This window comes from Mesoplodon mirus, assembly GCF_964341445.2.
Source record: "Mesoplodon mirus genome assembly, chromosome: 3".
Lineage (NCBI taxonomy): Eukaryota > Metazoa > Chordata > Mammalia > Artiodactyla > Ziphiidae > Mesoplodon > Mesoplodon mirus.
In genome coordinates, this window is record NC_138978.1 from 104189338 (window position 1) to 104205430 (window position 16093).

Sequence of the window (16093 nt, forward strand, 5' to 3'; positions counted from 1 at the left end):
GACCTAGAGTCTGTCATACAGAGTGAAGTAAGTCAGAAAGAGAAAGACAAATACCGTATGCTAACACATATATATGGAATTTAAGAAAAAAAAATGTCATGAAGAACCTAGGGGTAAGACAGGAATAAAGACACAGACCTACTAGAGAATGAACTTGAGGATATGGGGAGGGGGAAGGGTAAGCTGTGACAAAGCAAGAGAGAGGTATGGACATATATACACTACCAAACGTAAGGTAGATAGATAGTGGGAAGCAGCCTCATAGCACAGGGAGATCAGCTCGGTGCTTTGTGACTGGCTGGAGGGGTGGGATAGGGAGAGTGAGAGGAAGGGAGATGAAAGAGGGAAGAGATATGGGAACATATGCATATGTATAACTGATTCACTTTGTTATAAAAGAGGAACTAGAACAACATTGTAAAGCAATTATACTCCAATAAAGATGTAAAAAAAAAGAATATGAATGTGAGGATTTGGGCTACATATCCACCTTGAAATAATGAGCGAAAAGTCAAGATCATCACAGAAACCTCAGTCCTAAGATTCTGTGCCATCGAACTTATGCCAGTATCTGCTTAACTAACACTTCTTGTTACCTGAGAAAAGTACCATTCAAAATGTGTTTAACCATTATATAGATAACTTTTCTGTTACTCATAGCTAAACACTATTCCTAACTGATTCATAATAGAGCAAAGAGAAGGTAACTCTCACTGAGGAAAAAGAGACAAGATAAACTTCCTTCAGCAGAAACAGATTTTGCTACCTATTATTTATCTATTGCTATTATAAACATGCTGTATGACAAACGACAATAAAGCCTCAGTGGTATTAAATAGGAAACATTTATTGCTTATGAATCTGGAGCCTACTGGAGGTTGGTTAGGTGACTCTGCTCATCTTGCTTGGGCTTGCTCACATATCCAAGGATAGGCTGTTTCTTCGCTGATCTAGGATGCCTCATATGGGTTGGCTTGGGTGAGTCTCTATCTGTTTACCATCGTCCAACACAGTAGCCCTGGAATGTTCTCATGTTAGTTGCAGAGCTACAAGAGCAAGGGTAAACTCAAGTGCTCAAGCACTTTTGGAGTCTCTATTTGCTAACAACTCATGAGCCTAAGCAAATCAAGTGGCCAGACCCAGATTCAAGGACTAAAATAGAATAGCCACGGACTTCCCTGATGGTCTGGTGGTTAAGACTCCATGCTTCCACTCCAGGCGACGCAGGTTCAATACCCTGGTCGGGAAACTAAGATCCCACATGCCATGTTGTGCAGCCAAAATAAAAAAAAAAAAAAGAAAGAAAAGAATAGCCAGGACACAAATTATAGCACTATGTTAGGATAAAGAATTTGTTCACTTAGGAAAGAAGGTAGTAACTGAGGTTATCTCTACACTGGTTATTTTGGGGAAGTTAGGGATAGGTACCACTATCCCTCCTGAAGTTACTAACTTTGCCAGAAATTTTAAAACAGCTGAGATCAAACATCTACAAAGATAGATATGATCACCTTAGGACATGGTGATTAAGTTAAGACACTTTTGATTGCAATTATCAGATATTCCACTTCCAATATCTTAACTAATAACACATTAAAGAAGTGGAAATATAGTAGAGTCGATAATCTGAAAGATCTTCTACCTAAAAACGTCTAGAGGGCTTCCCTGGTGGCGCAGTGGTTGCGAGTCCACCTGCCGATGCAGGGGACGTGGGTTCGTGCCCCGATCTGGGAAGATCCCACATGCCGCGGAGCGGCTGGGCCCGTGAGCCATGGCCGCTGAGCCTGCGCATCCGGAGCCTGTGCTCCGCAACGGGAGAGGCCACAGCAGTGAGAAGCCCGCGTACCGAAAAAAAAAAAAAAAAAAGTCTAGAAATGCCTAAATTCTAGATTAAAACAACAACAACATCTTTCAGATGCATGACTGAGCTCAAAGAGAGGAAGAGGAAAAAGCAGAGAAGACAAAAACTAGGGGAGTGAGTGAGTGCTGAAGTCACAGTCACCTTTGGCGCATTTACTAATCTCAGAAGACAAGACACTTGTTTTTAAATGGCTACTTGAGGCCAGGGAATAAAGCTTTGGGCTCAAATGAGGTATAATATGAATTTAGGCCTCAGTTTAAAGCTGAGACCCTACATGCACTATATGTTCAGTGAAAGAGTGGATTAGAAAATAGGCAATTATGTCAAAAAGAGGTAGCAAAGACTATCTGAGTGGAAAGTAGAGTAATCTAAAATTCCTAACCACAGCCTTTCATCAATCATGTGGTAGGTAGAATAATGTCTCCCCCAAACCCCCAAGATAGCCATGTCCTAATCCCTGAAACTTGTGAATATGTTACCTTAAATGGCAAAAGGGGCTCTGCAGATGTGGTTAAGTTAAGGATCTTGAGGTGGAAAAATCCTCAATTATCCAGGTGGATCCAATGTTATCACAACTTCCTTATAAGGAGGAGACAGGAAGGAGCGTCAGAGAAGTATTTGACATCTGGTTTGTTTCACTTAACATAATGCCCTCCAAGTCCATCCATGTTGCTGCAAATGGCAAAATTTCATTCTTTTTTATGGCTGAGTAATATTCCATTGTATGTGGAATCCACATCTTCACCCATTCATCTGTTGATGGACACTTAGGTTGCTTCCATATTTTGGCAATTGTAAGTAATGCTACTGTGAACGTCGGGATGTATGTATGTTTTTGAATTAGTATTTTTGGTTTCTTTTTGGATACATACCCAGCATTGGAATTGCTGAATCATATGGTAGTTCTACTTTTAGTTTTTTGAGAAACCTCCATACTGCTTTCCATAGTGACTCTACCAATTTATATTTCCCACCAACAGTGCGCAGTTTCCTTTTCCTCCACATCCTCACCAATATTTGTTATTTGTGATCTTTTTGATGATAACCATTCTGACAGATGTGAGGTGATATATTTTTGTGGTTTTAATTTGCATTTCTCTGATGATTAACAATGTTGAGCATCTTTTCATGTGCCTGTTGGCCATCTGTATGTCTTCTTTGGAAAAATGTCTATTCAGGTCTTCTGCCCATTTTTTAATCAGACTGTTTTTTGTTTTTATTTGAGTTGTATGAGCTGCTTATATATTTTGGATATTAACCCCTTATCAGATATAATGTTTGCAAATATCTTGTCCCATTCAGTAGATTGCTTTTTGTTTTGATGATTGCTTCCTTTGTTGTACAGAAGCTTTTTAGTTTGATTAGGTCCCATTTGTTTATTTTTGCTTTTATTTCCTTCACTTTAGGAGACAGATCCAAAGAACTATTGCTACAATTTATGTCAGAGAGTGTTCTGCCTATGTTTTCTTCCAGGAGTTTTACAGTTTCTGGTTTTACATTTAAGTTTTTAATCCATTTTGTGTTTATTTTTGGTGTTAGAGAATGTTCTGATTTCATTCTTTTACATGTAGCTGTCCAGTTTTCCCAGCACCACTTATTGAAGAGACTGTCTTTTCTCCACTGTATATTCTTTTTTTTTTTTTTTTTTTTTTTTTCTGTACGCGGGCCTCTCACTGCTGTGGCCTCTCCCGTTGCGGAGCACAGGCTCCGGACACACAGGCTCCGCGGCCATGGCTCGCGGGCCCAGCCGCCCCGCGGCATGTGGGATCTTCCGGGATCGGGGCACGAACCCGTGTCCCCTGCATCGGCAGGCGGACTCTCAACCACTGCGCCACCAGGGAAGCCCTCCACTGTATATTCTTGCTTCCTTTGTTGTAGATTAATTGACCATAAGTGTGTGGGTTTATTTCTTGGGTCTCCGTTCTGTTCCATTGATCTATGTGTCTGTTTTTGTGCCAATACCATACTGCTTTGATTACTGTAGCTTTGCAGTATATCAGTATATCAGAAAAGCATGGAATATCTTTCCATTTATTTGTATTTATTTCTTCCATTTCTTTTATCAATTTGTATCTTCTTCCATATCTTCAGTGTAGAGGTCTTTCACTTATTTGGTTAAATTTGTTCCTAGGTATTTTATTCCTTTGATGCAATTATAAATGGGATTGTTTTCTTATTTTCTCTTTCCAATAGTTCTTTTTAGCGTATAGGCAAGCAACTGTTTTTGTAAATTGATTTCATATCCTTCAATTTTACTGAATTTATTTATTAGTTCTAACAGGTTTTTTGTTTTGTTTTGTTTTGTGTAGTGTAGTGTCTTTAATGTTTTCTACCTATAATATTTTGTCATCTGCAAACAGGGACAGTTTTACTTCTTCCTTTCAAATTTGGATGTCTTTTTTTTTTTTTTTCCTTTTTGCCTAATTGCTCAGTCTAGGACTTCCAGTACTATGTTTAATAAAAGAGGCAAGAATGGGTATCCTTGCCAGGTTCCTTATCTTAGAGGAAAAACTTTTAGGTTTTCACTATTGAGCATGGTATTAGCTGTGGGCTTCTCATATATGGCCTTAATATGCTGAGTTACATTCCCTCTATACCCAGTTTTTGGGGAGTTTTTTTTGTTTTTTTTTGTTTGTTTGTTTTAATCAGGAGTGGATGTTGAATTTTGACAAATGCTTTTTCTGCATCTATTGAGATAACCATATAATTTTTATCTTTCATTTTGTTAATGTGGTGTATCACATTATTTGATTTGTGGATGTTGAACCATCCTTGCATCTCTGGAATAAATTCCACTTGATCATGGTATATGGTTCTTTTAAGTATTGTTTAGTTTAGTTTGCTAATATTTTAATAAATTTTGCATCTAGGTTGATCAGAGATATTGGCCTGTAATTAAATTTTCTTATACTGTCCTTGTCTGGCTTTGGTATCAAGTAATACTGGCCTTGTGAAATGAGTTTGGAAGTGTTTCCTGGTCTTCACTTTTTTTGGAAGAGTTTGAAAATGATTAATATTAATTCTTCTTTAAATGTTTGGTAGAATTCACCAGTGAAGTCATCTGGTCATGGACTTCTATTTTCTGAGAGGTTTTGATTACTGACTCAATTTCCTTATTAGTAATTAGACTTTTAGATTTTCTATTTCTTTATGGTTTAATCTTGATATGCTGTATGTCTCTAGGAATTTGTTAATTTCTTCTAGGCTGTTCAATTTGTTTGTATATGATTGTTCAGAGTAATCCCTATAATCTTCAAACTTGTGGGGATAAATTATATTAATTTTCATTTATAATTTTATTTATTTGAGTTTTTCTCTTTTTTTTCTTGGTAAATCTATCAAAAGTTTGTCTACTTTTTAAATATTTTTTTAAAAAATAGCACTTAGTTTCCTTGATCTTTTCTATTATCTGTTTAGTCTCTGTTTCATTTATTTCCACTCTGATCTTTGTTATTTCCCTCCTGCTACTACTAACTTTGGTTTAGTTTGTTCTTTTTCTAGTTTCTTGAGGTAGAATGGCAGTTTGTTTATTAGGTTTTTTTCCTAACGTAGGCATTTATTGCTATAAACTTCCTTCTTAGAACTTCTTTCATTGCATCCCAAAGTTTTGATACATTGTATTTTCATTTTCATATGCCTCAAGATAGTTTTAGCTTCTCTTTTATTTCTTCTTTGACTCATTGGTTATTCAGGAGCATGTTGTTTAATCTCTGCATATTTGTGAATTTTACAGTTTTCTTCTTGTAATTGATTTCTAGTTGCATACTGTTTTGGTCAGAAAAGATGCTGGATATGACATCAATCTTAAATTTATTAAGATTTATTTTGTGGCCTAAAATATAATCTGTCCCGGAAAGTATTCTAAGTGTGCTTGAGAAGAATGTATATTCTGTTGCTGTTAGATGTGATGGTCTGTAAATGTCTTTTGGTCCATCTGATCTAAAGTGTAGTTTATTATTTATTTATTTATTTTAAATAAATTTATTTATTTTTATTTATTTATTTTTGGCTGTGTTGAGTCTTCGTTGCTTCACACAGGCTTTCTCTAGTTGCGGTGAGCAGGGGCTACTCTTTGTTGCAGTGTGCATGCTTCTCACTGCAGTGGCTTATCTTGTTGTGGAGCATGGGCTCTAGGTGCATGGGCTTCAGTAGTTGTGGCTCAGGGGATCTAGAGCACAGGCTCAGTAGTTGTGGTGCATGGGCTTATTTGCTCCATGGCATGTGGAATATTCCCAGACCAGGGCTTGAACCCGTGTCCCCTGCATTGGCAGGTGGATTCTTAACCATTGTGCCATGAGGGAAGTCCCTAAAGTGTAGTTTAAACCCAATGTTTCCTTATTGATTTTTATGTCTGGATGATCTCTCTATTGTTGATAGATACCTTCACTTTTTAAAATTCTTTTTTCTTTTTCCTCCTCTGATTGGATAATTCAACTGTCCTGTCTTCGAGTTTACTGATCCTTTCTTCCACTTGATCTAGTCTTCTATTGAACTCCTCTATTTAATTTTTCAATTCAGTTATCATATATTTCAGTTCTGTGATTTCTGTTTTGGTACTTTTAAATATTTTCTATCTCTTCATCAAAATTCTCACTTTGTTCTTGTATTACTCTCCTGACCTAAGTGAGCAACTTTACAACTATTATTTTGAACTCTCTATCAGGTAAATTGCTTATCTCTGTTTCATTAAGATATATTTTCGTAGATTTATCTTGTTCTTTTATTTGGGATATATTTCTTTTTTTCTTCATTTTCCTCAACTCTCTGTGTTGGTTTCTATACTTCAGATAAAAACACCACCTCTCCCCATCTCGACAGAGTGGTCCTGTGTAGGAGATGAACTTTGTCTATCAGTCCAGCCAAATCTCCTGATTGCCTCTCAAATCTTTGATTGTCCAAGCTTATTCTTAGTACCTCCCCATACCTGAGGGTGTACCAAGACCCATTAGCATCCCAAGGAAAGATTACATTCAGCACCTAGATGCAGGCTGATTGGAAATCACATCCTCTGACAGCAACTGAGAAAGCATATAGTTAAGCTCCTTCTAAGGAAGAAGAAATTGGGAGATAGTTGATTTTGTCTGTTTTCTCTGTGCTGGGCCCAAGTGTATAGCTGCAGAGGGGTTCTCCTGCACCTGTTAAGAACTGCTTCTTTGTTTGCTATAGTATATGGGACTTGTGAATTCAAACCTCATAGGCTATCAGAGCCAGGCAATCCAGAGGCCCACCCCTCAGGCAGCAGCCACAAGATATGAAGTGCCAGATATGTGTACAATCTATTTCCAGGGAGATACTTGTGACTTTGGAGTGGGCTAGAGGGAGAAGAGTGTCCAGCATCTTTCACAGAAATTGGAGAGAACCATAGCCAGCTCCCAGATGCATGTTATATTAGAAACCTGACCCTCAGGTAAAGGCTCTTAAAGTATTCAGATAGAACTTACTCAGGGAAAGACTAGAAGCAATTTTGCCTGCTTCCTCTCTGTTGAACCCTGGGGAGACAACCATGATGAGTGCCTGCACCTGCTAACAACTGTTTCTTTGTTTGCTATAGTTTTGTGGGTCTTGAGAATGCAAACCTTGTTGGCTTTCAGAGCTAGGTGCTTTGGGAGCCTGTCATTCAAGTTGGAGTCTTAAAAGTTGGGGCCCTAAATATGGGCCTCAGGTAGAAGTTTGGAATTGGGTGTTTCCTCCCACTTGTATAACACTGTGCTGAGCATGGGGCTTATGACAAACATGTCTCACTCTGCTTTCCTGCCTGTTTTGCTGTGGGTATTTTCTTATTCACCCAATATGTAGGAGTCACACAGCTTGCTTCTGGATTTCTTTCAGAGGTAATTGCTCTCTGTGTAGTAGCAGAACATTCATTGTGTCCATGGGAGAAGTGGGGTTAGGAGCCTCCTATGTCATCATCTCGGCTGACTCCTCTTTCCCTCAGTCTTCTTTTAAAATAATTTTACTTACATCTCATTTTATTGACATTATCTGTTTGTACTCAACCTCCCTACTTAGACTCTAAATAACATGAAGGCAAGGATTGTACCTTCATAATTTCCAGTCTGCATTACCAAATTAGCACAAAGTACATAGTCAATAAATGAACAAAGACATAAACCAAATGGAACCAGGAAGCCTAATAATTATGTAGGTAAATAAGTCCCTTCCTTCTGAACCTTCAGGCATGATATCTGGAAAATAGTTTGAGCAAGACAAATTTTGGAATGAGTGAATTAGAGCCATGGTTGCCAAGACAGCCTTTTATGATTGGAAGGGAACCACCAAACAATTTATGTAGGCTCAAGGAGTCACTCAGAGAAATAGTTCTGTTTCTTCCTCCATTTTACAAGAAAAATAGTAGGAAATAAAGATGAAGAGGAACTTTGAAATAAAACCTTATAAAGCAAAAAGCGATGCCCTTCCCATCTTTTAACTCTTGTTCACAAGTCACTTAAAAGTCCTAAGAAGGTAAATTAATATCTTCTCTTCTCACAGGTTATGAACAGGGGAGGAAGACTGGACTAGAGCCACCTATCAACAGAGCCTGAAGCCCAGGTTCTGGAGCAGTCCACATTCCCCACAGTGCTTCTGGCTTTAAGCAAAAATTCACCTTGATATGAGGCTCAGACAATAAATAAAATAACCTATGAGGAACTGGAGCTGGAGTTTATATATATTTTTAAAATCTTCATTTTCACTTAAATTTCATTCAATGCAAGTAATTTATTTCTTTACTATTCACATGTCTATTTTAAAATATGGCTAAGGAGTAGGATTCTGTGGTCCACATTTCCACTGTCTGTGGTCTGCATGTGAAGAATCTTGACTGGTTAGTCATTGTTGAGAGTTTTGCTAGACTACTCGATAATATTGCTGCCCCAGCATCCATTTTGTGTGGCCAAGCAGCCTGCAGGGAACTTGAACTGACTGGCCCTCGTCCCGTGAGTGCATGCCCTAGATAACACCATTACAGTCATAAGTAAATGTAAGATCCTGATATGACTACCCCAGCCACCTTTGGGTAATTACTCTCCCCTGCCTGCCAAGGCCTTCTCCTTGTGCACCCCTTAAATAAGATGCTCCACAAAGCTCACCAAAATCCCACTCTTTTTGGTTTGAATTAACCAATCTGGACTTAGCCAGGGAGCACCAACGTATTCCACCTGTAGTCCCTAATAAAGGCATATGCCCCAGGTCCTGCCATGCTCTCTCTTCCGGTACCCTGCCTTGACCTCCTCTCATGGCCCCATGAGGCATGCAGTGCACCTCCTCCAGGACCTGTGAGTAATAAACTTCTCTATTTCAATTCCTTTTCTTGAACTATGGCTCAGCAACCAGATACCCAGGGCTCTACTTAACAAATGCTCATTTAACAAAGTCGCAATAGTCACACAAGTACCATTTTTCCCCTGAGGGCAAAGTCCCTAAAGAAAATAACCAGTCCCTAAAGAGGCTGAAAATCCAATCACTTAAAATAACTGCAAACTTCATGGTAACACTATAGATTTTTGTTTTCAATATTTCCTGAAAATAGTTATTATCTACTGTGTGCCAGGTATTATCTACTGTGTGGAGACACACAGAGTATCTGCACTGGATATAGTAGCAGACAAGACAGAAACATCCCTGCTCTTGTAGGATTATAGTCTTAAGGGAGAGATGGTCAACAACCAAGTAAACAAATAAAATGAAATGAAATAGTGATACCTGACACAAAGAAATAAAAACAGGGCATAATCTGGACAGAGTCAACAATTACATAGTCTCTGAGATAGAAGGGGGCTTGAGGTTCTTAAGGGATGGGGACAAGGGAGTAAAAGAGAAGATGTAATAGGCAAACGTACAGTGAACTTTCCATTATATCCACAAAGTCACCTTCCCAATCGTCTTGAATAACTGAACTTAACACATTAGGCTCAAACATGCTATTATTTTAACACTTTTTATTTTCTTTTTAGAAATTTTCACCTTTTTTAGACTTACAGTATGTAGATATTATAATTTAAATTCTTCTTGAAGCCAAAGGAACAGAGTTATAATTGCTTGTTGCACTGTGGTATATGGCTTGAGAGTCCAAAATGTTTAGCTGGAATATGTATCAGCTGCAGAAGCTTGTATTCTTAAATAAATTTGCATCAGTGGCTTGGTTTCCAAAAAATAAATATCTTTTCTTTTAAGAGTAGAAAATGGTTTCACAACCTCTTAGAAATTGAGAAGTAGCCTTTCTGAAAAATAACTAATTGGCTTAATTACTGAATCAGGCTTCTCCTAAATGACTTTGCTCTAAATAAAATAATCTTTGCTTTTTTTTAGGTATAATTTGTCATTAAAAATTTTTTTAGCATCAGTAACTGCTTCATTACCTAGTCAGCCTCAATTCAGGTTTTAGAGACCTTCCTTTAACGTAACAGGGCTACAGTATCATTTTGTGAAGGCTGGAGGAAGGGACTTGATAAAACAGAAAGAACACTTTATATGAAGTCAGATACTTGCTCACATATTTATTCATTCATTGATTTATAAATATTTATTAAAAATCTTACTATGTGCCAGGCTCTGAGGTAGATAGAGTAGTGGCTGAAATAGACATGCTCTGTCCTCATGGAGCTTTTAGTCAATTTCCAGTTCCCTCACATTCTTCTGGCTGGGTAATTCTGAACAAGTCATATCACCTCTAAAAGCCTGGATTTCCTCATGAGTAAAATAAGCAATATGTAAGAAGGGTTGTGAGGATTATAGATAATAGCATAGGCTTAGCACAATGTCTGGCATACGGTGGTTACTTAGTAGATTTCAATAAGGACGTCCTACCCAGAGGTCTCATGTATTCAGATAGTTCATTAGAGGAAAACATTTCAGTTCTAAAGAACAAATGAGGTAGTTTCAATTCATTGATTATTTTATTACTGTTTCATTTGTTACACTTATTGGATAGCTGTATTAATATGTTAGTTTGAGCTAATAGCTCTCCAGTTTGTTAATATCTATCAGTAAATGATAACTTTAATTCCATAAGGTTTCCACTCACCCAGAAAGGGACTAGCCTTGGTTACTATTTTTAATCAATAACAAGAATCCAAGACGACACAAGTTCTTTAGAATCTTAATTAATGGCTTTGGTGATAAGTGTTTACTATCACAGATACTTGTTTCAGTTTCCACCAAACCTACACAATAAAGATGTGCATAGTAATTTTTCTTCCTGAGGATAGAAAAAAATTGAATATTTCCTTCAAAATGTTACTTTAATCCATTCTACCAAAACATAACATAATGATACATTTCCAATAGTTAAATTAAAGCTCTTATAAAGGTCATATAAGTACAGAGTCATTATTAAAGTAGAAGCTTAACACAAAGCAAGGGGAAAAAGAGATTTCCTCTAAGGTAACTTGGTTTCATATTATTTTCAAAATAACAACAATTCCCCACAAATGTCACTTGGGAAATGCCCATGAGCACCAATATCAGAGGAAGTTATGGCTTTGCCCACAGAGGGACTTAAGTTTACACAGAGGAAGGAGGTTGAAAGATGGGGCCAAAAGTCAACTGACCTCCTAAGGTTCATGTGGAAAGACAGCTCCAACTTTGTTTTTGTCAATTGCACAAGGAGGTGTATTTTTGGATAAAAGCAGGATTCCAGCTGTCTAGCCCAGTTCTATGAAGCAAGGGGAGATTTACATGCATTGTCTCTGTGGCCTGACTCCCCAAATTTGATGTGGACCCCTCTGGGGCACTGACAGGTAGAGCTTATTTATTCTGCTGGTGTATGCTTCAGTTCTCCCCATTTTAAATCTGTCCTTTACTAGATGAGGTCAGAGATACAACTCCCTGGCATACTAAATATGTTATCAGTTTAGTGAGAAAATCAAATTATTTGTCTGTCTGGTAGACCAACTGTTCAGTTGAATTAACCAGCAACTGGCAAGAGACAAGAGCCCTTATCGATAAGCCAAATGTTGGCTGACTTGATTGGTTAATCCATTGACCACTGAATTCAGCTAAGAGAATGGCTGCTTTTCAGATAGCACCTGAGTCATTTCATGTCTTTCCTTGCTTCTTTGTTAGTGGAAGATATAACACCTCTGATTATTTACTGAGTATTTGTGTTTTTACGTTGCTTTGTGATAAGTCTCTTCTCTTTCCCACAAGCTTGCTTTATGTGTGGGTCCTGAGGGAATGGAATGCGTCCCAATTAGGAAAATCATTCAAGTTTGGAAGGGATGTTAAAAATCATCAAATCCAAATAACTCTCCAGTGCTTTAGTCTCCTTTGTCTTTATAATTTGTCCTCTCAAAATCTTCAATGAAGGGAAGCAGATGCTTTTCTTTTAGCAGAAGAGCTCATCTACCTATAGATAGCACTAACTGGGCTGGCATACTTGGGAGGAAGAAGGGAGTGGAAGAGAAAGAGATGAAGAAGAGAGGAGGGATGGAATGCGCTACAATTTATTGAGCCCTTACTCTGGACCCAGCTCTGTGCAGACATGAATCACAGACATATCATGTGATTTGGGGTTGTGGCTCTAGAGTCCAGCAGTGTGCATGAGCAGAGTTAACACAGGAGTGTGTTAGCAGAGTCCACATCTCTACCTTTTTCAATAATATCCTTTTTTGATTTCCTCATTTCTGCTGAGGTGATAGAGGGAGAGATAGTAGTTGTATATTAGGGTCAGAGGTGGGGGATTAGTATCATCAACCTCTCTGCTGCCCTTAAAATCTTCATCTGCTCAGACCTAGAGGCAGCAGAGTTGTTCTTCCCTTAAAGGTTATAAAATGGTTTTGCTCACATATATTCGTGGTTGAGCAGGAATTTGAATCTAGGCCAGTTTAATTTTAGAGCCTGTGCTCTTAACCAGGCTTCACTGCCTTTCTAGTCAGTTCTCTCATACCTTTCACCTGCTTTCTATTCTCTATCATGCCTCCCTGTACTGCATCAAGATAGTGCAACAGCCCTATAATTTCCTGGTAGAGGGAAAGTAGTAATTTCCTATGCACATATCCAAAAAGTGTTAGATATTTTTTAAGGTAATAAAGAAAGGACATAAAAGTAGCAGTGTGGAAGCAAGTACAGGAGACAGGTAGAGAAGGTTGTCAGAGTTTGTGACCCTTTATGGAATTATTCCCTCACCAACTGACAAAGCAAGTCTCACCTTCCCTGAAGTTAAAACTTGGATGAGAGGCTTCCTTGTGGAACCATTCTGCTTCCCACCTCTGTGAGATAATGCAAACTAACCATGTACCCAAGCCCCATGAGAGGCAGTGTTCATAGTTAGGAGTGAGGGATCCAGAACAAGTCTGAATCTCACCTCATCCAGTTTCTAGCTAATGACCATGGTTAAGTTATTTAGCTTCTCTGGGACTCCATCTGGAAAGTAAAGATAATAAGAGTACTCACCACATAGGGTTGTTGTGATGATTAAGTGAGTTACATATTTTCAGCACTTAGGACAGTACCTGGGATCAAGTCCTATCATCATCATTAGCAGCAACAAGCAGCAACATCCAGGAGTTTGGTTGTATTCTGTCAGACCGAAGTCTTCTCTCTGAGATCTCTGGTTGTTATTTGCACTTTGGAGGGGATTGAGAGAAGTTCTCTCTTTGTGCCTTCTCCATGCTCCACTGAATGGGCTCAGTCTGAATCACCAGTTGCTGGACATCTTTTGGGCACCAGGAATTTTGGTCAGCACAGATTCCAGGTTAGTTCTGTGAACCCCTTTGAAAAGCTGGAACCAGATCTCCACAAAGTGGTACCTAGGAACTGGGTCAATTTTAAAATGGGATTAATGTATTGAAGGCTTTTGTATGATAAGAGATAGTAGGATGAGCTTAACTACTCTCACAATTACATGCACACACACTGCAGGATGTGGCAAAAGAAATGGCCACATTTCTCTGCTGCTTCCTTCTCACAGCAATCACGATTGTCCTACTGTCTAGACTAACCTTCTGTGGACCCAATGAAACTGATCACTTCTTTTGTGACTTCACCCCTCTCTGGTCCATCTCTTCTGCATGGACACTTCACTGACCGAGATCATTGCCTATGCCACCTCTTCTGCAGTTACTCTGATCCCATTTCTTCTCATCACAACCTCCTACTCCTTCATTCTTGCTGCTGTCCTAAGAATTCCATCTGGCACAGGCTGGCAAAAGGCCTTCTCCACCTGCTCCTCTCACCTCACCATGGTCATGGTGTTCTATGGGACACTGATTGCCACATACCTCATGCCCTCAGCCAACTCTTCCCAACTCTTGCACAAAGGATTTTCTCTACTTTATACCATCCTAGCACCCATGTTCAACCCCATCATCTATAGCCTGAGAAACAGAGACATCCATGAAGCCCTGAAGAAGTGCTTGAGTAAGAAGCCAGGTTTCCTTACATGATGCAAAAAGGAAAAGAACTATATTTGTTCAATGGTTCATAAACTGGATTGAGTAATTTAGAGTCAACATAAAAGGCAACTACCTAAACTACTAGCTACCAAAGACTGATGATCAGATGCCTGTGAGTATGACTGTGGACACTGCTGAATTCTGACAGCCTCAGGTGAACTGGTGTCCCAGGAATGGTCTAAGCAGGTCCGATTCTGCTCCATTCTGCTCCAGGAGCCTTGTGTAGAAGCTCATCTCCAAAATGAGCTGGTAATGCTGGTCACTCATTTGTTCAAATACTCATTGAGGATCTACTATGTCCAAGGCATTGTACACAATATAAGTGCAAAATAAACAAAAATAGAGGAAGTCCCTTCTCTCACTAAATTCACAGTCATAGGAGGAAGACAAACGTTAATCAAATAACTAGTGTAAAACTACATATATAAATATAAAATTACACTTGTGATTCAAAATGAAAAATAATAAGATGACTACTACACACCTAGTAGAATGGCCAAAGTCCAGAATACTGACAACACCAAATGCTGGTGAGGATACGGAGCAACAGAAACTCATTCATTGCTAGTGGCAATGCAAAACAGTACAAATGCTTTGGGAGACAGTTTGGGCATTTCTTACAAAATTGAACATACTTTTACCATATGTTTGAGAAATCACACCCCTTGATATTTACCCAAATGAGTTGAGAACGTATGTTCACACAAAAAACTGCACCTATTTATAGCAATTTTATTTATAATTGCTAAAACTTGGAAGCAACCAAGATGTCCTTCAGCTGATGAATGGAAAAATAAAATGTGATACATAGACAATGGAATGTTATTCAGCACTAGAAAGAAATGAGCTATCAAGCCATAAAAATACATGGAGGAAACTTAAATGCATATTACTAAGTGAAAGAAGTCAATCTGAAAATGCTATATAGTGTTTTATCCCAATTATATGATGTTCTGGAAAAGGCAAAACTTTGGAGACAGTAAAAAGATCAGTGGTTGCCAGTCTTACACTCAAGACTTAGAAGTGGGAAACAAAGATTTGGGGAAATGAGGGCTAGGCAGAGGACCTATGATGAATCTATGATGCTCTATCTCCCCTGCTATTATGGTAGCAAGCTCAGTTGGAAGCTGGGGAATTGTATTTATTGAGTTCACCTCTTCCTGCCAGGCCCTCTGCCAGGCTCTTGCCTGAACTTGCTCCCTCTCCTACTGGCACATGTTCTCAGTAAGTTAGAACATAGGGTGTGGTGGGCATGTGTTTTTTGCTCTTTGCAACTCTAAAGAGCTGAGTTGACTTCTGAGTAGAAAAGCTGAGGTCAGTCAGCATTGCACAATCAGATGCTTCCTCCCTTCTTTTCTGGCTCCTACAAATTATGCTCCCCTAGTGCTGAGGTTAGGATTATTTCTTGCCTAAATTTTCTTCTTTTTTTGAGTTAAGCAAAGAGATTATGTTCAGCATGTGTGGGGGTTACTCAGAACCCTGGATGGGAAACAGCACATACGAGACTGTGCTTTATGAAGAGAGAATTGTTCTCTTCTTGCTCCTCTTGTAAACTAGGAAAATATTGTGTGATCATCTTAGGGTACTCCTGGTAAAAGTAAAACTTGTCAGCTTTCATTTATCCACAGGTGGCTCATTGGGAGCAAGGGTTAATGTCAGACTAGCTCTGCAGGAAATTGGATAGGAGAGCAGGCTTTTGTGTCATGAGAAAGTTTTTAATTTTAGCTCTGCCACTTTCCTGTAATATGCTTTGGGCAAGTTACCTAAACTCACCAATTTTAGTCTTTCTCATCTGTAAAGGAGGACATACCATGCCCATCTAACACTGTCCCTAAGTGAG

General features: G+C 38.7%; 1 protein-coding gene across 1 annotated transcript; it reads left to right on the forward strand.

Moving 5' to 3' along the window:
• Positions 1-13735: 13735 nt before the first annotated feature.
• LOC309799182 (olfactory receptor 11A1-like) lies at positions 13736-14244 on the forward strand (the record flags this gene model as incomplete). The annotated part of the gene is given in 2 exon segments (XM_082612166.1): positions 13736-13849; positions 13852-14244. Coding segments are annotated over 2 exon segments (507 nt in total).
• Positions 14245-16093: the final 1849 nt, after the last annotated feature.